At 46.1% G+C, this 24,569-nt stretch overlaps 2 protein-coding genes across 2 annotated transcripts in view; one reads left to right on the top strand and one right to left on the bottom strand.

Moving 5' to 3' along the window:
- Positions 1-1,710, bottom strand: part of rcan1 (regulator of calcineurin 1) — an 86,260-nt gene extending 84,550 nt beyond the window's left edge. Inside the window, exon 1 of the mRNA XM_033032408.1 lies at positions 1,383-1,710. Coding sequence (XP_032888299.1) covers positions 1,383-1,631 — 249 coding nt within the window. The 5' untranslated portion in view covers positions 1,632-1,710. The remainder of the gene's footprint in view (positions 1-1,382) is intronic.
- Positions 1,711-16,795: 15,085 nt separating this feature from the next.
- Positions 16,796-24,569, top strand: part of clic6 (chloride intracellular channel 6) — a 34,608-nt gene continuing 26,834 nt past the window's right edge. Inside the window, exon 1 of the mRNA XM_033032406.1 lies at positions 16,796-17,076. Within this exon, the coding sequence (XP_032888297.1) occupies positions 16,873-17,076 (204 nt within the window). The 5' untranslated portion in view covers positions 16,796-16,872. The remainder of the gene's footprint in view (positions 17,077-24,569) is intronic.

The raw sequence follows: 24,569 nt of genomic DNA, 5'->3' as shown, positions 1-24,569 counted from the left end.
CCCTTTTATTTCTACTCCACAAAGTAATTTAGTAAATTTAATCCACATATGACAACTCTCTGGAAAAAATAATGTTAGGCAAGCAAATAACTCTTGTGGAAGCAAAGACAAGTAAAAATGTCATTGTTCTATCTGGGACATATGGCAATAAAACACTTTTGACAAATTGATGCCTTTTGCACGTTCTCCAGGGCCATTTCTCCACAAATTAATGAACCTGCCGTTTCCAGTGTCCTTTCGTTTCTGCTCAACAAAATTAGAGACCTTGGTGTTTGGAAAAAACTGCAAGCAGGAATGTAATTGTTTTATCTTGTAGACATATGGCAATAAAACACTCTTGACAAATCGATGCATTTTGCACGTTCTCCAGAGTCATTTCCCCACTATTTGCTCCACAAATTAAACAATCGGCTTTCTGCTGCCCTTTTCAATTCTGATCCACAAAATGAGAGAACTTGGTGTTTGAAAAAATAGAATGTAGTTGTTCTATCTGGGACATATGACAATAATACATACACTCTTAACACATTGATGCATGGTGCGAAGCTCTCAATTCAGCAGTGTGTGATGTCCTTCTTGACAATTTGCTCCACAGATTATTAGTAAAATAATTAAATGTCGGTGTCCTTTCATTTGCACACACAGACACACACACACACAGACACACACACACAGACATACACACACACACACCACACACACACACACCACACACACAACACACACACACACACACAAACACACACCACACACACACACACACACACACACAACACACACCACACAGACGCACACACCACACACACAGACACACACAACAGACACACACAACACACAGACACAACACACAACACAGACACAACACACACAAAACAGACACACACACAGACACACACAGACACACACACACAGACACACACACAGACACACACAGACACAACACACACACACAGACACAACACACAGACACACACACACACACAGACACACACACAGACACACACAGACACAACACACACACACAGACACAACACACAGACACACACACACACACACAGACACACACAGACACAACACACACACACAGACACAACACACAGACAGACACACACACACAGACACACACACAGACACACACAGACACAACACACACACACAGACACAACACACACACAGACACACACACACACACACACACCACACACACACACACAGACACACACACACACACACAATTAGAGAGCTTGGTGGTTGTAGTGAGCAGCAGCAGTGTTTGTGAGTGAAAGAACAAGCCGCGGCCTTCCTGCTGTAACCGGGAAGGATGGCGGCCTGTTTCCCCCCCGAGGCCCTGGCGTCCACACGGGCACCGACAGGTAGCTTACCCGGTACAAGGCGTCCACGAACACCCTCTCGTCCACGTTGCAGGCGATGGTGGAGGTGGGCAAGTCGTCCAGCTGCGAGCCCAGCAGGAGCCCGGCCGCCTGGGGCTGAGCTCCGGCCTGTAGCCCGCTGCTGCATTCCCCATCCCCGCCTCCCGCCGCCTCCTCCTCCTCGCCGCCGCCCTCCCGCTCCATGTCCTCCGCGTTCACCAGGCTCCTCTCCTCGCTCTCGCCGTTGTTCGCCACCGTCATTATGGTTTTTTTTAAATTCTCTGTCTCTTCCCCCTCCCCTTCTTCCTCTCTCTCTCTCTCTACCTCCCCTCCCCTTCCTCTCTCTCTGTACCTTCCCCCCTCTCTCTGTACCTTCCCCCTCTCTCTCTGTAACTTCCCCTCTCTCTCTCTGTACCTTCCCCCCTCTCTCTACCTTCCCTCCCCTTCTCTTTCTCGCTCTCACTCTCTCTCTACCTTCCCTCCCTCCTCCTCCCCTGAACGCCAAGGAGAGGACGTGCCTGGTGGGTTGCGACCAGTTTTGTTGTACTTTAAAACTCGCCCTCTTTCCCTGGCGGGTGTCAGGTCGCCGAGCTCTCTCCTCCCCCTTCTCCTTCTCCTCCTCTCTCCTTTCTCCACCTCCTCTCTCCTCCTCCCCCCTCTCTTCTCTCTTCTCTCTCCTCCTCCCTCCTCTCCCTCCTCCCCTCTCCTCCCCATTGTCCTCCTCCTCTCCCTCCTCTCCCTCCTCCTCCTCCTCCCTCCTCCTCCTCCTCCTCCTCCTCCTCCTCCTCCTCCTCCTCCTCCTCCTCCTCCTCCTCCTCCTCCTCCTCCTCCTCCTCCTCCTCCTCCTCCTCCTCCTCCTCCTCCTCCTCCTCCTCCTCCTCCTCCTCCTCCCTCCTCCTCCCTCCTCCTCCCTCCCTCCCTCCCTCCCCCCTTCTCCTCTCTCCTCCCTCTCTCTTTCCCTCTCCCTCCTCCTTCACCCTTCTCCTCTCCCTCCTCCTCCTCCCCCCCTCTCTCCTCTCTCCTCCTCTCTCTTTCCCTCTCCCTCCTCCTTCACCCTTCTCCTCTCCCTCCTCCTCCTCCTCTCCTCCTCCCCCTTTCCCTCCTCCTCCCCCTCTCCCCCCCCCCTCCTTTCCCCTCCCTCTCCTCCTCCTCCTCCCTTCTATATGTTAAAATGGCAGGGTATGTTGAGAGTGAGTGGCTCGGAAAACATATTAGATCTGCGATTCATAAATAGAAGCGTAGGAAACAAAGGCATGTAGTGCCTGCAAATTTGAGTCATGTCAAGCGTGTTTAATTGTCATATGCACCAGAACCAGATACAATTAAATTCTTAGGTACACAAAATTGCTGGAGAAACTCAGCGGGTGCAGCAGCATCTATGGAGCGAAGGAAATAGGCGACGTTTCGGGCCGAAACCCTTCTTCAGACCATTTCCTTCGCTCCATAGATGCTGCTGCACCCGCTGAGTTTCTCCAGCAATTTTGTGTACCTTCGATTTTCCAGCATCTGCAGTTCCTTCTTGAACAATTAAATTCTTACTTGCTGCAGCTTTGCAGACACATTAATGCAAGAACACACAAATAAATATACAATAAATTATCAGTAATACTACGATACAATACGATAGAACTTTATTCATCCCCAGAGGGGAATTGGTCTACCAACAGTCACAACATGCAACAAGGTACATGAAAACTTGAAATCAAAAGTGAAAACAAAAAGAAAAAGACAGGGTCCGCCTTTGTTCTCTCACCGCCCCTCACGGCAGTCCCCTCACGCCCCTTAAATGTAAATTGTCCCTAGTATGTGTAGGATAGCGTTAGTGGGCGAGGATCGCTGATCGCCATGGAGTCGGTGGGTCTGACGGGCTGTTTCTGCGCTATATCTCTAAACTTAACTAAAGTAAACTAAACTAAACTAAACAGATTATTGCTGTGCTTGCCCCTAAGTTCAAAGAATCAAAGTTTTGAGCGCAAAAATCTATACTGATATCTTGATACAGTACTAATTTGCTTGATACATAGAAACATAGAAAATAGGTGCAGGAGTAGGCCATTCGGCCCTTCGAGCCTGCACCGCCATTCAATATGATCATGGCTGATCATAGTACTTATTGCAGGGTTTGAGGTGCAACCTTTCACATGAAATATTAAACTGAGGCCTATCTTTTCTCAGGTGGTTTTAAAGAATTCATGGCACCAATTTCAGGTAATTTATTCCCTGATGTCCTGGTTAGTGTTTATCAGGAGAATCAAATGATCCTTTCATTATCAGATTGCAGAGTGTGGAAGCTTTACATGTGGAAATTGGCTGCGACTTTGACTTTATTACAACAGTAGCTACATTTCAAAAGTCCTTCACTCTCCATAAATGTTTGCGCAAATCCTCAAAGGAGAGAGAGGGTGACACAGTGCCCCAGCGGTAAAGTTGTTGCCTTACAGCTCCGGACACCCGGGTTCGATCCTGATTAAGGGTGCTGTCAGTAAGGAGTTTGCACGTTCTCCCCGTGACCGCATGGGCTTTATCAAAGCCAAAAAAAATCGTAAATTGTCCCCAGTGTGCATAGTGTTAGTGTGTGGAGTGCTGATCGCTGGCTGGCATGGACTCGGAGGGTCGAATGGCCCGTTTTTGCACCGTATCTCTAAAATCTAAAGTCTAAAGATGGCAGGGCCTGTGGAAATGCAAGTTTTTTGTTTTAATAAAAACTAACAGCAAAACAGCACTGTGAAGAGGATGTTAGGAGGTTGCAGGGTGACCTGGACAGGTTGAGTGAGTGGGCAGATGCGTGGCAGATGCAGTATAATATAGATAAATGTGAGGTTATCCACTTTGGCGGCAAAAACAAGGGGGCAGATTATTATCTCAATGGGGTTAGGTTAGGTAAGGGGCAGCGAGACCTGGGCGTCCTTGTACACCGGTCACTGAAAGTTGGCTTACAGGTACAGCAGGCAGTAAAGAAAGCTAATGGAATGTTGGCCTTCATAACAAGAGGATTTCAGTATAGGAGTAAAGAGGTTCTTCTGCAGTTGTATAGGGCTCTGGTGAGACCACATCTGGAGTATTGTGTACAGTTTTGGTCTCCTAATTTGAGGAAGGACATCCTTGTGATTGAGGCAGTGCAGCGTAGGTTCACGAGATTGATGCCTGGGATGGCGGGACTGTCATATGAGGAAAGATTGAAAAGACTAGGCTTGTATTCACTGGAGTTTAGAAGGATGAGGGGTAAATCTTATAGAAGCATATAAAATTATAAAAGGACTGGACAAGCTAGATGCAGGAAAAATGTTCCCAATGCTGGGCGAGTCCAGAACCAGGGGCCACAGTCTTAGAATAAAGGGGAGGTCATTTAAGTCTGAGGTGAGAAAACACTTTTTCACCCAGAGAGTTGTGAATTTATGGAATTCCCTGCCACAGAGGGCAGTGGAGGCCAAGTCACTGAATGGATTTAAGAGAGAGTTAGATTGAGCTCTAGGGGCTAGTGGAGTCAAGGGATATGGGGAGAAGGCAGGCACGGGTTATTGATTGGGGACGATCAGCCATGATCACAATGAATGGCGGTGCTGGCTCGAAGGGCCAAATGGCCTCCTCCTGCACCTATTTTCTATGTTTCTTTGTTTCTATGTTATATTATACCCCTGATGCAGAAACCTCTCCCTGGAGGATTTCATAGAAAAAGATCATGTTGAAATATCTCGGTTTGTTGACTGAAGGCTTGGCCAATGACGTGGGTATTAAGGAGTGTTTTAAGTGAGGAGAGGCAGTGAACTTAAGGAGAGTATTCCAAATGTTAGGTCTTGGCAAAGGGAAGGTATAGATGCCAAATCAACACTTCAAAAACAATTGCATTTGATCAGAGCAGTTTAGACGTGACTTCAGTCGGTTTGTACAATTTGTACAAAGATGCTGTGCGTTTATAATTTTATGCCCATGATTTTATTTTCATGTTGCATTTCAGGAAGGCATGTTATCAGCACATTACATTGTAATTAAGTATAGTTCATGTTAGAATATGACATAAATACTAGTGTAGAGGTTACAGTTTGGAGATACAGCACGGAAACAGACCCTTCAGCCCACCTGGTCCAAGTCGACCATTCATCACCCGTTCGCACTAGTTCTATGTTATCCCACTTTCACATCCGCTCCCTCCAGACCAGGAACAATTCTCAGAGGCCAATTAATCTACAAACAGGCACCTCTTCGGATTGTGGGAGGAAACCGGAGCACCCGAAGGAAACCCAAGTGGTCACAGGAAGAACGTGCAAACTTCACACAGACAGCACCCAAGGTCAGGATCTAACCCGGCTCTCTGATGCTCTACCTACCTCCCAAAGACGTGCGGGTTTGTAGGTTAATTTGTTCCTGTAAATTGCCCTTAGTGTGCAGGTAGTGGATGAGTAGGTGGACTAACCTTAATACCCACTAGTGTGAATGGGTGATCAATGATCAGCGTGGACTTGCTAGGCCAAAGGTCTGTTTCCATGCTGTACCTCCAAAACCAAAGCACTACTACTTTGCCAACAGTGGTATATTTTAATAGGGTTAACCTGAACCCCATCTATCTGCTCAGTGAGAGAACCAATGTTATAATTCAATGCAGTTATCTGGGTAAACTGATCATTATTTACACGTCAGATAGACACAGTAAGCTGGGGTAACTCAGCAGGACAGGCAACATCTCTGGAGAGAAGGAATGGGTGACATTTTGGTTCGAGACCCTTCTTCAGACTCTTCCCTCCTTCTCTCCAGAGATGCTGCCAGACCCGCATAGTTACTCCATCATTTTGTGTCGATCTTCAGTGAGAACCAGTATCTGCAGTTCTTTCTCACACACATCATTTACACATCATTGAGCAGAATCAAAATAGATTATCCGATTCTTTATCCCTTTAGTTCTTTGAGGCAACTTGTTGTGTGGTAATTAGTGGCCATATTTGGCAGTGTAACGAGAATGACTATACTGCACTGATGTAAAATACTCTGGAACTCCTGAAACCGAGAAGGCTTTATTTAATTATTGTATGTTATTAATACTGTTTCCTTTCTCCGACTCTCAATAGCTCTGCTTTCTTTCTCATTATCACATCACATTGACATTTCTCATTAGATTAAGTATTTTGATTTCCCAACGGTTGTCATTGTTTGACAAAACAGACATAATTAAAATTACGAAATACTTTTTTTTATCTTTGCTAAACAGGTGTAATATTTTCATGTTCTAAACCAAGTGTTACTTCTTAAGGTCATAAAGTCACAAAGCAATTAATGACGAGGAGGTGTATACGAAGGAACTGCAGGTGCTGGTATATTCCGACTAAGACGAAAAATGCTGGAGTAACTCAGCGACTGGAGAAAAGGAACAGGTGACGGTCCCTGGATGGAGTTGAGGGAGGAGGTTTAGGGACAGGTGTTGCATCTCCGTATTCCTTCGTTATCACCTCGTCCTCAGTCAACAATGGACCATTGTGGGCTCCACCTTTCCTGAGTCATCGATTCAGGCTCTGCTTTGTTCAGTACCTTCCCATACCTCTCGTTTTCCCTCTCCCCTGTCTCTCAGTCTGATGAAGGGTTTCGACCCGAATTGTCACCTTTTCTCCCGAGATGCTGCCCGACCCGCTGAGTTATTCCGGCACTATCTGTCTATCTATTGTCTATTATCTATTGTCTATCTATTGATGTATTCAAGAGAGAGATAGATATAGCTCTTAGAGCTAATGGAATCAAGGGATATGGGGAGAAAGCAAGAACGGGATACTGATTTTGGATGATCAGCCATGATCATATTGAATGGCGGTGCTGGCTTGAAGGGCCCTTTTCAATGTTTCACCTATTTTCACCATTGTTTCACCATTCAATTTTCACCTATTTTCTATGTTTCTTTGTATTAATGATGAGAAAGTCTAGCCAGCCCTAATTCATTAATCCATTCTGAAGCATATTTAACTTCCCTCTCTTCATTATTTAACTCTTTCTCCACAGCTATCAACGTTTTCTTCTCACCATTCCACTGCGAGGTCCATTCTACGCAAACCAATCCCAGTCTGAAGAAGGATCCCAACCTGAAACGTCACCTATCCATGTTCTCCAGAGATGATGACTGACCCGCAAAGTTACTCCAGCATTTTGTGTCTTTCCACGTAAACAACAAAAACACTATATACTGTAGATATATGCCAGAGTGCCAGAGACCTGGGTTCGATCCTGAAATTGGGTGCTGCCTGTTTAGAGTTTGCAGGTTCTCCCTGTGACTGCGTGGGTTTCCTCCGGGTGCTCCGGTTTCATTCCACACCCTAAAGAAATGCGGGCATGTAGGTTAATTGACTTCTGTAAATTGTCCCTGATGTAGGAGTCGATGAGAAAGTGGGATAACTTAGAACTGGTGTGAACGGATGGTTGGTCAATGTTGGGTTTCGGCCCGAAACGTTGCCTATTTCCTTTGCTCCATAGATGCTGCTGCACCCGCTGAGTTTCTCCAGCTTTTTTGTGTACCTTTGCCATATACTCGATGGCCAAAAGGTATATCTCAAAGCTAAACTAAACAAAGACACAAAATGGTGGAGTAACTCAGCGGATCAGGCAGTATCTCTATGGCACCAGTAATTTAAGTCCTTATTTGAGGACTGTGATGAATCTAATCTGTTTTGTTGCACTGACCAACAGGACTATGTCTTTGTTTCCCACAGGCTTTTTTGTGACCAATTCAGCACCACTTTTTTAATCTTCGAGGACAGATTTCTTAAGGGAATGGGAGATAAAAGAAATGACTTCTAAAAATAATTGTAAACACATCTGCCTTCTCAGTAAAACCACCAAGCTAGGGGATAATCTGTACTTGAAACTGATTAGATAAACTCACAGTAATTTCTTTTTTTAAGCACTCAAAAAAAAGAAATTTATCTGAAGTTTGAGTTGCTGAAAAAATCTTATTTTTGAATTATACGAGTGTTATCTTAGTGGCGGCTGCCTAATTGAACCGAGGAGCTACATTAGTCCAAAAATATCTTTCCAGTTTCAACCTATTCTGGGAGAAGTGTAGATGAGAGGGGAAGAGGGTTGTGTGGGGGAACGACAGTTTAGTTCAGTGGAATTCAGCAATTTTGCAGAGAGTAATGATTCTAAAATTGGGATAATTTCGAGATATTTTGAAATAGTTGAATTTTAGGATATTTTGATTGTTTAAAAAAATGACCTGAGTAGGGATAGAAAGAGGTATGGTATGGTGCCTTATTTGTCACATGTACCGGGATTATACCTGATCTCCCGGTTGCTAAACACTTTAATTCTCCTTCCCATTCCCACATAGTCCTTTCTGTCCTAGTCTCCTCCATTGTCAGGGTGTGGCTAAACGCAAATTGGAGGAACAGCATCTCATATTTTGCTTGGGCAGTTTACAGCCTAGTGGTATGAATTTGATTTTTCTAACTTCAGATAACCCCAACAATCCCTCACTCTCTTTATCCCTCCCGAAGTCACGCCAGCTTCTCATTTTCACCCACCACACAGCTAACGGCCTGTTTCCTTTATCATTTTTATTTTTTTTGCATATCTTTTATTCTTTGTTCTTTATCTGTCTACATCATCGTCTACATCTCTCGCTTCCCTTATCCCTAACCAGTCTGAAGAAGGGTCTCGACCCGAAACGTCACCCATTCCTTCTCTCCAGAGATGCTGCCTATCTCGCTGAGTTACTCCAGCTTTTTGTGTCTATCTTTGGTTTAAAGCAGCATCTGCAGTTCCTTCCTACACATACAGTGAAATTCACTTTTGTACACAGTTCAGTACAAGTATCACTATACATAATCACTTAGATACATGTTAGATGAGCATCTCAGATAAAGTACAAGTGTGTAGCAGTACTACACTGAGACAGTGTACAGTGTTGCCAGTTTGGCGCCATTTTCAAGTCCCAGTTGTTGTCTGAAGAAGGGTCTCGACCCAAAACGTCACCCATTCTTTCTCTCCAGAGACGCTGCCTGTCCCGCTGAGTTACGCCAGCTTTTTTGTGTCTATCTTTTGTTGTAAGTGCAGGGTTTATGACCTGACCATGAAGGTCTGTTGTCTTGGCAGCGTTGCAGAGTCGGCTTGGCCAGGCGTAGCCGTTGGTGTCCTCCACCGCTGCTTCACCACTGTAGGCCACGTGTGGCCCACGTGCTTCACCTCGAGGAACAAAAATGTGACAATAATCTCGATCAAGCATCCTTACCTCGGCCATCCACCCCTGTTCCCCGAGGGTGCCTCCCGCAGCCGACCTTGAGGGAACGGTAGGCCAGACCCCGGTTCCCTCTCCTGCCCCACCGCCCGCGCTCCTTATCGTTCGAGTCCGTCGCCATCACTGGCTCCATCCCCCCCCGTACTCTGCTCTTCGGGGGGACGAGCGAGGGCCGGCTCGGCGGCTCCCCCTGCAGGCTGGGTTCTCCACACTCCCTGTCCCAGAATATGATCTAAATTCTCAGGAATGGCTCACATCTTACCTCAGTGCAGGTATCAAATTTGGAGTCTGTTTAGATTTAGGTTTGGGCTTAGGTATATTACCAAGGTGCAGTGAAAAGCTTTGTTTTGCATGCTGTCCAAACAATTTGGACATACCATACATTGATACGATCAGTTCAAACTAGAGCAAAGATAGAGAGAAGGGGAAGATGCAGAATGTGGAAAATAGTTTAGTTTAGTTTAGAGATACAGCGTGGAAACAGGCCCTTTGACCCACTCAGACTACACCGACCAGCGATTCCCACACACTGACACTATCCTACACACTAGCCAATTAACCTGCAAACCTGTACGTCTTTGGAATGAATGAGGAAACAAAAAATCTCAGAGAAAACCCACGTGGTCACGGGGAGAACGTACAAACTCCGTACAGTCAGCAGCCGTAGTCAGGATCGAACCCAGGTCTCTGGCGCTGTCCAAAGTCCAATGTCCACAATGGGGTAGAGGTGAATCGGACAGTAGCCTAGCTTATGGAAGGACCGTTCGGAAGCATAATAACGGAGGGGTAGAAGCTGTTCCTGAGTCCGTAGAAGGAATCTGACTTAACTAAAACCCAGTCTCATGTCACTCCTCTGAGTAATTGAAATTGTTGTCATTATTTTTATTGTCACTTTATTGTCATTATAACATGTAAACATGTACAATGAAATTAAAAATACCAACCAGTCGGTGCACCATTCACACATTATCTAAAAGCTAACGATACGTAAAAGAGAAATATCTGAAATAAACAACTAAAATAAATAACATGAAAAAACCAAGCATAAACGCACAACCATACATTCTTCTGTCGATTGCACAATCCCTTTGGTATGTAGCGCACCTGCGCTCATTTGGTGGCTATATTAAGTGTAGTTATTGCTGTGGGATAAAAACTGTTTTTGAGTCTGTTTGTCCTTGTCCTCATTGATCTGTACCGTCTGCCTGACGGCAACAGTTCAAACAGGGCGTGTCCGGTGGTGGGAAATGTCCTTTATAATGTTCTGGGATTTCTTGGGACAGTGGGAACTGTGTAGGTCCTCCAAGGTGAGGAGAGGGCAGCCGGCAATTTTCTGGGCGTTGTCAATAGCCCTCTGGAGCGCTTTCCTCTTGGCCGCTGTGCAGCTGGTGTACCATACGCATACACAGTATGTTAGGATGCTCTCTATGGAGCACCGATAAAAGGACAGCAGCAGTCTCTGGGTGATGTTGTTCTTCCTGAGCACCCTCAGGAAGTGCAGTCTCTGCTGGACCTTTTTCAGCAGCGCAGAGGTGTTCACGCTCCATGTCAGGTCCTCCTCAATATGGATTCCCAGGAAGCGGAAATCCACCACCCTCTCCACACAGTCCCCTCTGATGATTAATGGTGTAATGTCCGTTTTCTTCTTCCTGTAGTCTATTATGAGCTCCTTAGTCTTTGAGGTGTTGAGGAGCAGGTTATTCTCTCCACACCACACTGTCAGCTGTTCCACCTCATCCCTGTAGGCGTACTCGTCCCCCCCGGAGATGAGTCCCACCACCGTAGTGTCATCCGCAAATTTGACAATGGTGTTGCTGTGGTGGGCGGGGGTGCAGTCATATGTGTAGATGGTGTAGAGCAGGGGGCTCAGCACGGAGCCCTGTGGAGAGCCGGTACTGAGGCTGAGGGCCGTGGATGTGTGATGGCCCACTATGACTCTCTAGCTGCGACCCGACAGGAAGCTATTTATCCACATGCAGGTGGAGTGTGGAAGTCCCAAGTCCCCCAGTTTGTCCACCAGTTTGTGGGGAAGGATGGTATTAAAGGCAGAGCTGTAGTCCACAAAGAGCATCCGCACGTAGCTCCCCCGCTGCTCCAGGTGGGACAGTGCAGCATGGAGGGCTGTGGCTACGGTGTCCTCTGTAGATCTATTCGCTCTGTACGCAAACTGGTGGGGGTCAAAGCTTCGGGGCAGGAGTGATGTGATGTGACCCCGGACCAGTTTTTCAAAGCACGTCATCACCACTGGTGTGAGTGCGACTGGCCGGTAGTCGTTGAGGCTGGAAATGTGGGTTTTTTTGGGCAAGGGGACTATGGTTGCGGACTTCAGACAGGGTGGAACAGTGGACTGGGCCAGAGACTGGTTGAAAATCCTCGTAAAGACCCCAGCCAGCTGGTCTGCGCAGTCCTTCAGCACGCGTCCAGAGACGCCGTCGGGTCCAGTGGCCTTCCTTGGATTGATGGCCCGCAGCGTGCGCCTCACCTCATGCTCCTCTATCTTGAGGGTTAGGCTGCTGTGGACCATGTGGTGTGATGTGGCTGTCTCGGGTGGCTCCACTTCAATGTGAGCAAAGAATAGGTTCAGCTCCTCTGCCAACGAGGCGTCACCTTCAGCAGCTTCAAGGTTGGTCTTGTAGTTGGTGAGATACTGGATCCCCTGCCACACCTGCCTGCTGTTGTTGCTGTCCAGGTGGTCCTCTATCCTCCTCCTGTAGTCTGATTTGGCCTCTCTGATGCCTCTCTTCAGGTTAGCTCGGGCCGTGCTGTATAAAGCCCTATCGCCAGACCTAAAAGCGGTGTTCCTCTCTTTTAACAGCCGCTGGACCTCCCGGGTCATCCAGGGCTTCTGGTTGGGGTAGACCCGGATGCGTTTGTCCACTGTGACCGTGTCCATGCAGTTTTTAATGTAACACAGTACACTGTCTGTGAACACCTCCAGGTCCTGGTGTTCAAACACATCCCAGTTGTCCTGTCAAAGCAGTCCTGCAGCTGCTGAGAGGCACCATCAGGCCAAGGTTGTGATGGTCTTTGTGATGGTAGGAGCGGTTTTCCTGAGGGGAGGCATATGCAGGAATTAAAAACAGGGACATATGGTCCGACTGGCCCAGGTGTGGTAGTGGTCTAGCCCTGTAGCCCAGCTTGATGTTGGAGTAGACCTTGTCCAGTGTGTTAGCTCCTCTTGTAGCACATTTAACATGCTGGTAGAATTTGGGGAGCATTGCCTTCAAGTCCGCGTGATTAAAATCCCCTGCTATGATGTGAACAGCGTCAGGATATGTGCTCTGTTGACTGCTAGTGCTACCATACAATGTCCGATAGCCGAGTTAGCATTAGCATCCGGTGGTATGTACACAGCAGTTATCATGATAACAGTAAACTCTCTAGGGAGATAAATGGGCCTGCATTTAACAGTCACATACTCCAGGTCCGGGGAGCAGTGACTGTCTACAATCACTGTGTTAGTACACCAGGTGTTGTTCACATACCCACAGAGCTAATACAGCATGGTGAACTAAATGACTGTGTGCTGGAATAATGGCTACCATTCCCTTCCGATATATTGTGTAGGAAGGAACTGCAGATGCTTGTTTGCACCAAAGTCCCGCACCCACCCTACTCGGCATGCTAGTTTCACTGTCATCTCGCTGAGTTTCACTGTTTATATCACTCGTTATCACTATCCCCACAGACAACAAAGGACTGTTGTGGGCTCCACCTTTCCTTGTTCATCGTTCCGTTTTTGCTTATCTTTCATTCATCTGTTCTATGTACCGTCTATACCTCTCGTTTCCCTCTCCCCTAACTCTCAGTCAGAAGAAGGGCCTCGAATCGAAACGTCACCTATTCCTTTTCTCCAGAGATGCTGCCTGCCCCGCTGAGTTACTCCAGCACTTTGTGTCTCCCATCCGATATATGTTCTGTTAAACCAATCAACCGGTTTAAGTTTAAACGACAGGATCTGAAAGCTTCTAGGCAAATGTAGGGGCGTGACCTTTTGCGGTTCAAGTTCAAGTTCAAGTTTATTGTCATGTGTCCCTGATAGGACAATGACATTCTTGCTTTCCTTCAGCACACAGAACATAATATGCATTGACTACAAAACACATGAATAAATAAACTGATAAAGTGCAAAATAACAGATAATGGGTTATTAATGTTCAGAGTTTTGTCCGAGCCAGGTTTAATAGCCTGATGGCTGTGGAGAAGTAGCTATTCCTGAACCTGGTTGTTGCAGTCTTCAGGCTCCTGTACCTTCTACCTGAAGGTAGCAGGGAGATGAGTGTGTGGCCAGGATGGTGTGGGTCCTTGATGATACTGCCAGCCTTTTTGAGGCAGCGACTTCGATAAATCCCCTCGATGGAAGGAAGGTCAGAGCCGATGATGGACTGGGCAGTGTTTACTACTTTTTGTAGTCTCTTCCTCTCCAGGGCGCTCAAGTTGCCGAACCAAGCCATGATGCAACCGGTCAGCATGCTCTCTACTGTGCACCTGTAGAAGTTAGAGAGAGTCCTCCTTGACAAACCGACTCTCCGTAATCTTCTCAGGAAGTAGAGGCGCTGATGTGCTTTCTTGATAATTGCATCAGTGCTCTCGAACCAGGAACCAGGTTGGTATGCCCTCTGCAAACAAGATGTGAAAGTGAACAGTTGCAGCTGAGATAGAGATTGCACACTACAGCACTGTGACCCAATGTACATGTTGCAACGTTATTTTCTCTTTGAATGGGGGGACTATTTTTAACAGGTCCAAAACAGCTTCAAGGTTTAGTTTAGAGATACAGCATGGAAACAGGCCCTGCGGCTCACACACTCCAAAGACATGCAGGTTTATAGGTTAATTGGCTTCGGTAAAATTGTGAATTGTCCCTAGTATTTAGTTTAGTTTAGAGATACAGCGCGGAAACAGGCTCTTCGGCCCACCGGGTCCGCGCCGACCAGCGATCCCCGCATATTAACACTATCCTAATAATAATAATAATAAATTTTATTTATAATGACCAACCCCACTCACCCACTCCATGCCCTGAATGTGATCAAGAGCAGCATCTTCACTCAGAGACTGATTGCACCAATGTGCAAAACTGAGAGACATAGGAAGTCTTGTATACCAGCTGCTATAAGGTTATATAATGCGCATAAATAACTGCACTTTTTTTCATTCATTGTATTTTAACTTGTATTTTAACTTGTATTTTAACGTGTTAAGTATGGAAGCTATTTGAGGAAATGTGTGGTGTTATGTCTGTCTTGAAGCTGTCGTGGCACTGTAATTTCCTGTAAAGGATTATTAAAGGTATAATCAATCAATCAAGAGTCTCAAGGACACCTTACAAAAATTTAGCAGGTAGAGGAAAAACATGTAAGGGGAATGAAATAAACAGTAGAGACATGACTAGTACACAAAGTAAAGACAGAATTCAATTCAAAACACAATATGAGGCAATTAATGCACAGATGAAAAGGGAGGGGGACGTGGCACTAGAGACAATTTTTACATTTTCCAAGCCAATTAAACTGCATACCTGTACGTTTGGAGTGTGGGAGAAAACCGAAGATCTCGGAGAAAACCCACACGGTCACGGGGAGAACGTACAAATTCCATACAGACAGCACCTGTGGTCGAGATCGAACCCGGGTCTCCGGCGCTGCAAGCGCTGTAAGGCAGCAACTCCACCACTGCGCCACCATGCCGCCTTGTGTGTAGGATAGTACTAGTGTGCGGGGTGATTGCTGGATGGGGCGGACTCGATGGGCCGAAGGGCCTGTTTCCGCACTGTATCTCTAAAGTCTAATGTAAAGTATAAAGTCTAAACTGCTGCCTCACAGCGCCAGAGATCCCTCCCCGAGCAGCTACATCCAATCTATCTCTCCCAGGCCTTGCCTTAAGCATCTACTGTCTCAACACGTTGTGGTCCTGCAGAATCTAGAATGAATTTGACAATTTCAGATACCCAGCCTTTCCTGTTTGTGTCAGAACTGGCAGTTCAGACGTAGATAGACACAAAGAGCTGTAGTAACTCAGCGGTTCACGAACCATCTCTGGAGAAAAGGAACAGGTGACTTTTCGGGTCGAGACCCTTCTTCAGACTGAGAGTCAGGGACGGAGAGGGAACCGAGAGATATGAAAAGGTATATTGAACAAATGAATGAAAGATATGCAAAATGACAGATCAAAGCCAGCAAAGATGATCAAGGAAAGGTGGAGCCCACAATGGTCCATTGTGGGCTGTGGAGAAGGTGATCATGAGTTACACGAACAGTGAAACTAGCAGGATGACAGTGAAACTAGATGATTAGGGTGGGGGAGGGACGGAGAGAGAGGGGATACAAGGGCTATTTGAAGTTTGAGAATTCAATATTCATACCACTGGGCTGTTAGCTGCCTGAGGTGCTGTTCTTCCAAATTGTGTTTGGCCTCACTTTGACAATATCCCTTCCTACACAGTTCTGATGTAGGAATAACTTATCTTTTCCCTCTCCACGGATGCTGTCTGACCTGCTGAGCATTTAACAATGTTTTCCACTTTTCATTAGTTCATCAGTGATAGGAGCAGAATTAGGCCGTTCGGTCCATCAAGCCGACTGCCATTTATTCATGTCTGATCTATCTCTCCCTCTTCACCCCATTCTCCTGCCTTCTCCCCATAACCCCTGACACCTACACTAATCAAGAATCTATCTATGCCTTAAAAATACCAATTGATGGCCTCCACAGCCTTCTGTGGCAAAGAATTCCACGGATTCACCACCCTCTGACAAAAAAAAAAACCCTCGTCTCTTTCCTAAAGGAACGTCCTTTAATTCTGAGGCTATGACATCCGGTCCTAGACTCTCCCACTAGTGGAAACATCCTCTCCACAACCACTCTATCCAAGCCTTTCACTATTCGGTAAGTTTCAATGAGGCTCCCCCTCATCCTTGTAAACTCCAGCGAATAGAGGCCCAATGGCTCTTTTAACCCATTATAGTTTCCGAATGTCCATTATCAGACAGTCAAAAGTGGATGATACCTGGACCTGGATAGGATCTCGGAGAACATCATCTCACATTTGAAATCGGTTACATTTTCATGTGCATTGTTCTAATTCCCACGGCCTAGTCTTGCACGCCCATCTAATTGTAATAATTCCTCTCTGGCTACGTGCTTTAATCTCCTTCTTCCTAAGAATTAAACCTGCAGGAGAGGATTTGAAAAGCATGTGCAGTGCTACTTCCACGGGGTTGTTAATCCAATGCCTTCTGCAAGAGTCGGCCGCCCTGCCCAACCCTGGACCCCTTGAGCTGGCGTGGGAGGATGGCGGGGCAGGGAAGGGAAAGTGAGGGAGAGGGAACGGGGGAACGCAGCTACACCTCGGAAGAGGAGAGGGATATCCAGCAAATGGCCGACACAGAAGGGGAGAACCAGGAACGTCAGCAAAGCAGCAGGGGCAGCTCGGAGGTCGAGTTATCCCGCAACCTGTCGGAGGAACCGGAACACCAAGTCTCCTTGTTTGTGAAGGTATATTTCCAGCTTCTGTGCGGCATCGAGGGCTAAGTAACTTGAATACTTTAACTGCACAGAAAATCTATTAAAATCTGCCTAACCCTGTAGGAAGCTTTACAACAATTCCACGGATTAAAGGGTCAATAGTTCATTTCCCAATATATGTATTTAAACCCCCTCTGGATTTCCATTTAATTAGTTAGTATGCATTGGGAACGGAGCTTATTCTAGTGTGTGTGTATGTGTATGTGTGTGCATGTATGTACGTGTGTGTGTGTGTGTGTGTGTGTGTGTGTGTTGTGTATATGGTTGTATTGTATATATGTTTGTGTATGTACTGTATGTGTGTGTGTATGAATATGGGTGTGTGTATATATGGGTGTGTGTATGTATGTGTGTGTGTATGTATGTGTGTCTATGCACATGTGTGGGTGCATGTATTTATGTGTGTGTGTGTGTATATATCTGTGTACATGTATATGTGTGTGCGTTTGTAAATGGCTGACGTTTCGGTTCGAGACCCTTCTTCAGACTGTAGAAGGATCTGATGGAGGGTCTCGACCCGAAACGTCACCGATTCCTTCTCCCCAGTGATGCTGCCTGTCCCGCTGAGTCACTCCAGCAGTTTGTGTCTGTCTTCAAATATAATCCCAAGTCAGTGTGGTGTTAGTCAGTCATATTTCCAAGTCAATTGATTCTGGAGGTGAATGTTAGTTGATGATGTCTCTTTAACCTGCTTCCTCGGTTGTACAGGTTGTTGGTATGAGAGGTGTTCTCAAAATAGCTTAGGTGAGTAATTGCTGTACCCTTTGTCCAAGGGCATTTCATTGTTCTCCAGATGCCCTGTCTATTGCCTCGCCGAACTCACAGCGCACTGGGAAATGATTGAGGTGGCATCTTGCCAATGTCATCATGACCAATCTCTTATTGTATTCAGACCAATTAAACATCGGAAAATACTTCCTGGTAAATGGATGGTAATTTGTTCATCAACAAAAATCTGACTGCAAATGATCAAGGGAAATAGGTGCCAACACTGGGGAATAGACTCCAAGATGGAGTCTCATACCTGACTTGTCCCATCTCCATGAACATGGCTCTTCAACACCTTGAGAAACGGCAGAGACATTAAGCAAATATTTTGTTGGGTCTTTATGAAAGAAGACACAGAAAATGTCCCTTAAATAGTAGGGAACAACAGGTCCCAATGAGGAGCTGAAAGGAATTAGTATTAGGAAGAAAAAAACTGGTCTTGTACTAATTAATGGATTAATGGGCTAAAAAGGACTGTGTGGTATATCCTAGATTCTCTGATAATATTCCATAGTCGTTAGAATGCATCCCACAGATTGTTAGTTTAAAAAAAAAATGTTTTGAAGAAATAATGAATAAATATTGAAGTCGTCTATATCAATGATTTGGATGAGAACGTACATGGCATGATTAACAAGTTTGATGATGACACTGAAGTGGGTGGAATGGTAGATAGTGAAGATGGCTGCCAAGAATTGCAGCAGGATCTTGATCGTATTGGGCAAGTGGGCTGAGGAATGCTTGAAGGAATTTAATACAGGGAAATGAGAGGTTCACAATTTATAGTAGAATTGGGCCATTCAGCCCATCGAGTTTACTCCGCCATTCAATCATGCCTGATCTCTGCCTCCTAATCCCATTTTCCTGCCTTCTCCCCATAACCCTTGGCACCTACCTGTTCTAATCAAGAATTTGTCCATCTCTGCCTTAAAAATATCCACTGACTTGGCCTCCACAGTTCTGAGTTCCACAGATTAACTACCCTCTGACTAAAGAAGCTCCTCCTCACCTCCTTTCTAAACGAGCTCCCTTTAATTCCGAGGCTATGACCTCTGGTCTAGACTCTCCCACCAGTGGAAACATCCTCTCCACATCCACTCTATCTATGCCTTTCATTATTCTGTAAGTTTCAATGAGGTCCCCCCTCAGCCTTCTAAACTCCAGCGAGTAGAGGCCCAGTGCATTCAAACGCTCATCCTATGCTAACCCACGCATTCCTGGAATCATTCTTGTAAACCTCCTCTGGACTCTCTCCAGAGCCAGCACATCCTTCCTCAGAGGTGCTGCATTTGGGAGCACTACAATGGGCAGGACCTACACAGTGAACAGTAATGCTCTGGGGAGTATTGTAAAGCACAAGGATCTAGAGAGTTCTTTGAAAGTGGCATCACAGGTAGATAGGGTGGTTAAAAAGACTTTTGGTGCATAGGCCTTCTTCAGTCAGAGTAATGAGTATTGAGATTAGGAGGTCATGTTGCAGTTATATAAGACGTTGGTGAGGCCGCATGTACATTATTGTGTTCAGTTTTGGCCACCTTGTTATGGGAACGATGTTGTCAAGCTGGAAAGGGTGCAACGAAGATTTACGAGGATGTTGCCAGGACTCGAAGGCAATAGGTCAAGATAGAGCAGGCTAGGACTCTATTCCTTGGAGCGCAGGAGGATGAGGGGTGATCTTATAGAGGTGCACAAAATCATGTGAGGAATAGATCGGGTAGACGCACAGAATCTTTTGCCCAGAGTGGGGGAATACAGCATGGAAGCAGGCCCTTCGGCCCACCGGCCAATGATCACCCAGTTCTATCCCACACTTTAAGGACAATTTACAGAAGCCAATTAAACTACAAACCTGAAGTTCTTTGGAATGTGGGAGGAGACCGGGGCACACGCGGTCACAGGGAGAAGGTGCAAACTGTACAGACAGCACCCGTGGTCAGGATCGAACCCGGCCACTGGCGCTGTAAGGCGGAAACTCTAGCGCTGCTTGCTCCACTGTGTGGTCGATGGTCAGCGTGGACAGAGACCTGAAGGGTCTGCCTCCATGCTGTATCTCTCTATGAGCAGCCCTGAGCTACTATCTACCTCACCGGAGACCCTCAGGCTATCTTTACTCGGACTTCACTGGATGTTATCTTGCACGTAAATGTTATTCCCTTTATCATGCATCTGTACACTGTGGATGGCTCGACTGGAAAAATGCATAGTCTTTCCGCTGACTGGTTAGCACGCAACAAAATCGTTTCACTGTACCTCAATAAACTAAACTGAACTAAACTACGGGCGAGGCCGCAGTGTTATGAAATGTGCGTGTCAATGGTGCTTGACCAAGAGCAGCTGCCAAGAATTGTGTCTGAAGAATTATACATCTACTGCCAAATGAATATGGTCATCTGCAGCAGAAGTAGAGGAGTGTGATTTTTCTGGCATAAACATCTTGGCTCCCAGGACTGTGTGACCTGCAGGGTGTTCAGGCTTGAGTGAACTGCAAGCACGTCACAGGTAGTTTGTCATCGGTGGGCTGTTATTGTTTGAGCACATGTTGTATCTTCCTTTGTTTCAAGCATCACATTGCTCACCTTTCCTTGGGAATAATGGATTGTTTACTGAGCGTGATCCATGGAGCCGTGCGAGAGCAGATTTAATGCATTAGTCTAGTTTGCATGAGTTTACTATGGAGTTTCCCGCTGCACCCGCTGAGTTTCTCCAGCACTTTTGTCTACCTTTACTTTACTTCAGTTTACTTCAGGTTAGTTTTGTTTAGGTTAGTTTAGCGATACAGCGCGGAAACGGGGCCCTTCGACCCACCGAGTCCGCGCCGACCTGCGATCCTCACACACTAATACTGTCCTACACACACTAGGGACAATTTTACTGAAGCCAATTAACCTATAATAGTGTATGTCTTTGGAGTGAGGGAGGAAACCGGAGATCCCGGAGAAAACCCACGCCGGTCACGGGGAGAACGTCCAAACTTCGTACAGGCAGCACCCGTAGCCAGGATTGAACCCCGATATTTGGCGCTGTAAGGCAGCAACTCTACCGCTGCACCACCATGCCGCCCTAGCGATGATATCCCATCTGTCTGAGTGAGTATTGTGCAATGTATAGTTCGGGTAGACGCACAGAATCTTTTGCCCAGAGTGGGGGAATACAGCATGGAAGCACCATACAGCATTCGACCCACCGGCCAACGATCTCCCAGTTCTATCCTACATGCCGGCAGCAATTTGCAGAAGCCAATTAAACTACAAACCTGAACGTCTTTGGAATGTGGGAGGAAACCGGAGCACCCGGAGTAAACCCACGCAGTCACAGGGAGAATGTGCACCTGCACAGCGGTAGAGTTGCTGCCTTACAGCACGGGAAACCCAGATTCGACCCTTAATTCGGGTGCCTGTCCGTACGGAGTTTGTACCTTCTCTCCGTGACCTGCGTAGGTTTTCTCCCGGGATCTCCGGTTTCCTCCCACACTCCAAAGATATACAGGTTTGTAGGTTAATTGGCTTAGTATAATAGTAAACTGTCCCTACTGTGAGGAGGATTGTGTTAATGTGCGGTATCGCTGGTCGGCGCGCACGTGATGGGCCAAAGGGCCTGTTTCCGCACTGTATCTCTAAGTTAAACTAAACAGACGAGAGGAAGGCCAAAGCTTTGCAATGCGGATATGATTAAAAGAAATATGGCAAATTTTAACATTGGCACCGACAACTGGGAAATATATATATAACTGGGAACTATATATATAAAACAAACATTCAATAATAGTGCAAAGATATAAACAATGCCCCCCAAAACTATACAGTTCAGAGCTTATTTGGAGGATGTAGTGTTTAATGGCCTGATGGCTGTGGGGAAGAAGCTGTTCCTGAACCTGGACGTTACAGTTTTCAGGCTCCTGTACCTTCTTCCCATCCAAATATGAAAGAAAAGCCTGACTCAAAATGCCATCATTTCACCAGCTAGTTATGTTGGTAGCATGGCTTTTTACCGCTGAATATGAAGCAAATAACAGCATTATCCTCATCATATTTAAAATACGTTGTGAGGCTTAAAGTCAGAAACAACGGTTGTATTATGTACGTGTGTGTGTGGGCAGTGGGGGGGGGGTGGGGGGGGGGGGGGGGGTGGGGGTGGGGGGGGGGGGGGGGGTAGAAAGCTGGATAGACATATAAGCTTGGAAGTATGAAAGAGGAATATAAAATGAGGCACTTTAATTGAGCTAAATAACACTGGCAGCAAATCATAAGTTCTTCAAAGACATGCTCCTTTCCTTCATGAATATATTCATGTTGGAATATTCTCGAGCTCGAGAACCTTTGGGTTCTTTGTGCAAACCAGTAGCATTTTCCATTGTCATTGTGGAATGCCTTGCAGATACGTTGACTGAATAATTAAAGGGCCTGTCCCACTTACGCAATTTTTTTTCGGCGACTTGCCGGCACCAGTCATAGCCGCAGCAGGTCGCCGAAAATCTTCAACATTGAAAATCCAGCGGCGACCAGAAAAAGGTACGACTCTTTGGACCGAGTGCTCACGACTAGACAGGAGTCACCCCGCGACATGTCTAGTGAGTAGTCGCCCACCTTTTTCTATGACGGGTGCCGGCAAGTCGCTGAAAAAAGTCACGTAAGTGGGACAGGCCCTTGAGTGGATTCCGTTTTTTAAAAATTAGGTATGAGTGCATGCTGAATGTTTAATAATGTATTAAATTATGGGAACTGGATTGGGTTCTTTATCTGTTGATAGTGGGGATCAAAATCTCAATGGTGCATCGAGACATTGGACAGCAATTTTGCAGAGGTGTACAAAATCATGAGGGGAATAGAGCGTGTAGAAGCACAGAATCTCTTGCCAAGAGTAGGGGAACCGAGAACCAGAGGACATAGATTTCAGGTGAGTGGAGAAAGATTTAATAGGAATCTGAGGGATAACTTTTTCATTCAAAGGGAAGTGAATGTAAGGATCGAGCTGCCGGAGGAGGTAGTTGAGGCAATTACTACTGCAATGTTTAAGAAACATTTAGACAGGTACATGGATAGGACAGGTTTAGAGGGATATTGATCAAATGCGGGCAGGTGGGACTAGTATAGATAGGACTAGTGTACTGTAGATGAACTAGTGTAGATAGTGTAGATGGTGTGGACAAGTTGGGGTGAAGGGCCTGTTTCCACACTGAATGATTATGACTCTCACAGGAAGAGGCCACTTGGCAGTCTACCTCACTGCACCATTTAATGATATGCTTCATCAGAGTTTAACCTTAATTCTGCACTCCCATCTATGCACAGCAACCTCTGATCTCGTTGCTTCTCAAGTATCTCTCTACCCCTAAGACTGCTTCCATTGCTTATTGAGGTCTGAAGACTGACAACCTTTGAAAGAATCTATCTACCTCATCGGTGACCCTTAGACTATTGTCCTTGCTTTCTCCCTCCTTCTCCCCTCCCCTTCCCAGCTCTCCCACAGCCTACTGTGTCCGCCTCTTCCTTTCTTCTTCCCAGCGCCCCCACCCTCACATCAGTCTGAAGAAGGGTCTCGACCCGAAACGTCACCTATTCCTTCGCTCCATAGATGCTGCCTCACCCGCTGAGTTTCTCCAGCATTTTTGTCTACCTTCGATTTTTCCAGCATCTGCAATTCTTTCTTAAACACACAGAGTATCTTTGATCGGACTTTGCTGGCTTTGTCTTGCGCTAAACGTTATTCCCTTATCGTGTATCTACACACTATAAATGGCACGATTGTAATCATGTATTGTCTTTCCGCTGACTGGTTAGCATGCAACAAAAGCTTTCCACTATACCTCGGTACATGTGACAATAAACCGAACTAAACATAACTAAAATAATCAATTTTACCTCTTCTTGGTCTCATATGGGCATCTCTTTATTTTGCAGTAGTTCTCCCACAGTTGAAACGTTCCTCTCCCATTCACCAGTTCAAGACCTACTCTTCAATTAAGATCCATCTTGCTCTTCTCAACCCAAGTGGATACAAGCCTTACCTGTCCGATCTTTCCTCAAAAAAACAAACAATCTCTTGCCTTTGTCTGTCCAACTTCCAATCTATCACCCCTCACTTGCATCAAACCTATCACTTGCCAGACTTTGTCCCGCCCCCACCTCTTTTTTTCCCCACCCGCTACTGTAATCAGTCTGAGGATTTTCCTGCCTTTTCCTCATCAACCCCGACACCCATATTAGTCAAGAATCTAAAATATCCATTGACTTGGCCTCCACTTCACTCTTCACTGCCTCCTAGGCTCAAGTGTCATTGGGGATTGATGATAAATGCTGGCATTGCCAGCGATGCCCTCGTCCTGTGAAGAAGTAACCAACAACATAGTATCGAGAGTCAAGTCAAGAGTGTTTAATTGTCATATGTACCGTAAGCAGAACAATGAAATCCATTCTTGCAACAGCATAACGGGTCGATAAACACTGTACTCAAAGGTAACATAATAGATGGGAAAAATGTTTAATAAGCACAAATGGACATGATCTCACTCTGTGTGCATATCCAGGGCGACCTGGTTGGTGTGTGCCTGCCTTTTGTTCCAATGTTACTGGGAATTAGGTGCACATAAAAGATGCCCTTTGTGTTAACACTATTCAACACGCACTGGGCTTTTGCATAATGAGATTCTCCATGCACAGTGAGTTAAAGAGTAACTTGTGTATATACAGCGTCAATCA

Source organism: Amblyraja radiata, chromosome 14 (genome assembly GCF_010909765.2).
Source record: "Amblyraja radiata isolate CabotCenter1 chromosome 14, sAmbRad1.1.pri, whole genome shotgun sequence".
In the NCBI taxonomy this organism is placed as follows: domain Eukaryota; kingdom Metazoa; phylum Chordata; class Chondrichthyes; order Rajiformes; family Rajidae; genus Amblyraja; species Amblyraja radiata.
Note: the sequence above shows the minus strand (reverse complement) of the source record. Positions and strands in the feature narration are given on the sequence as shown.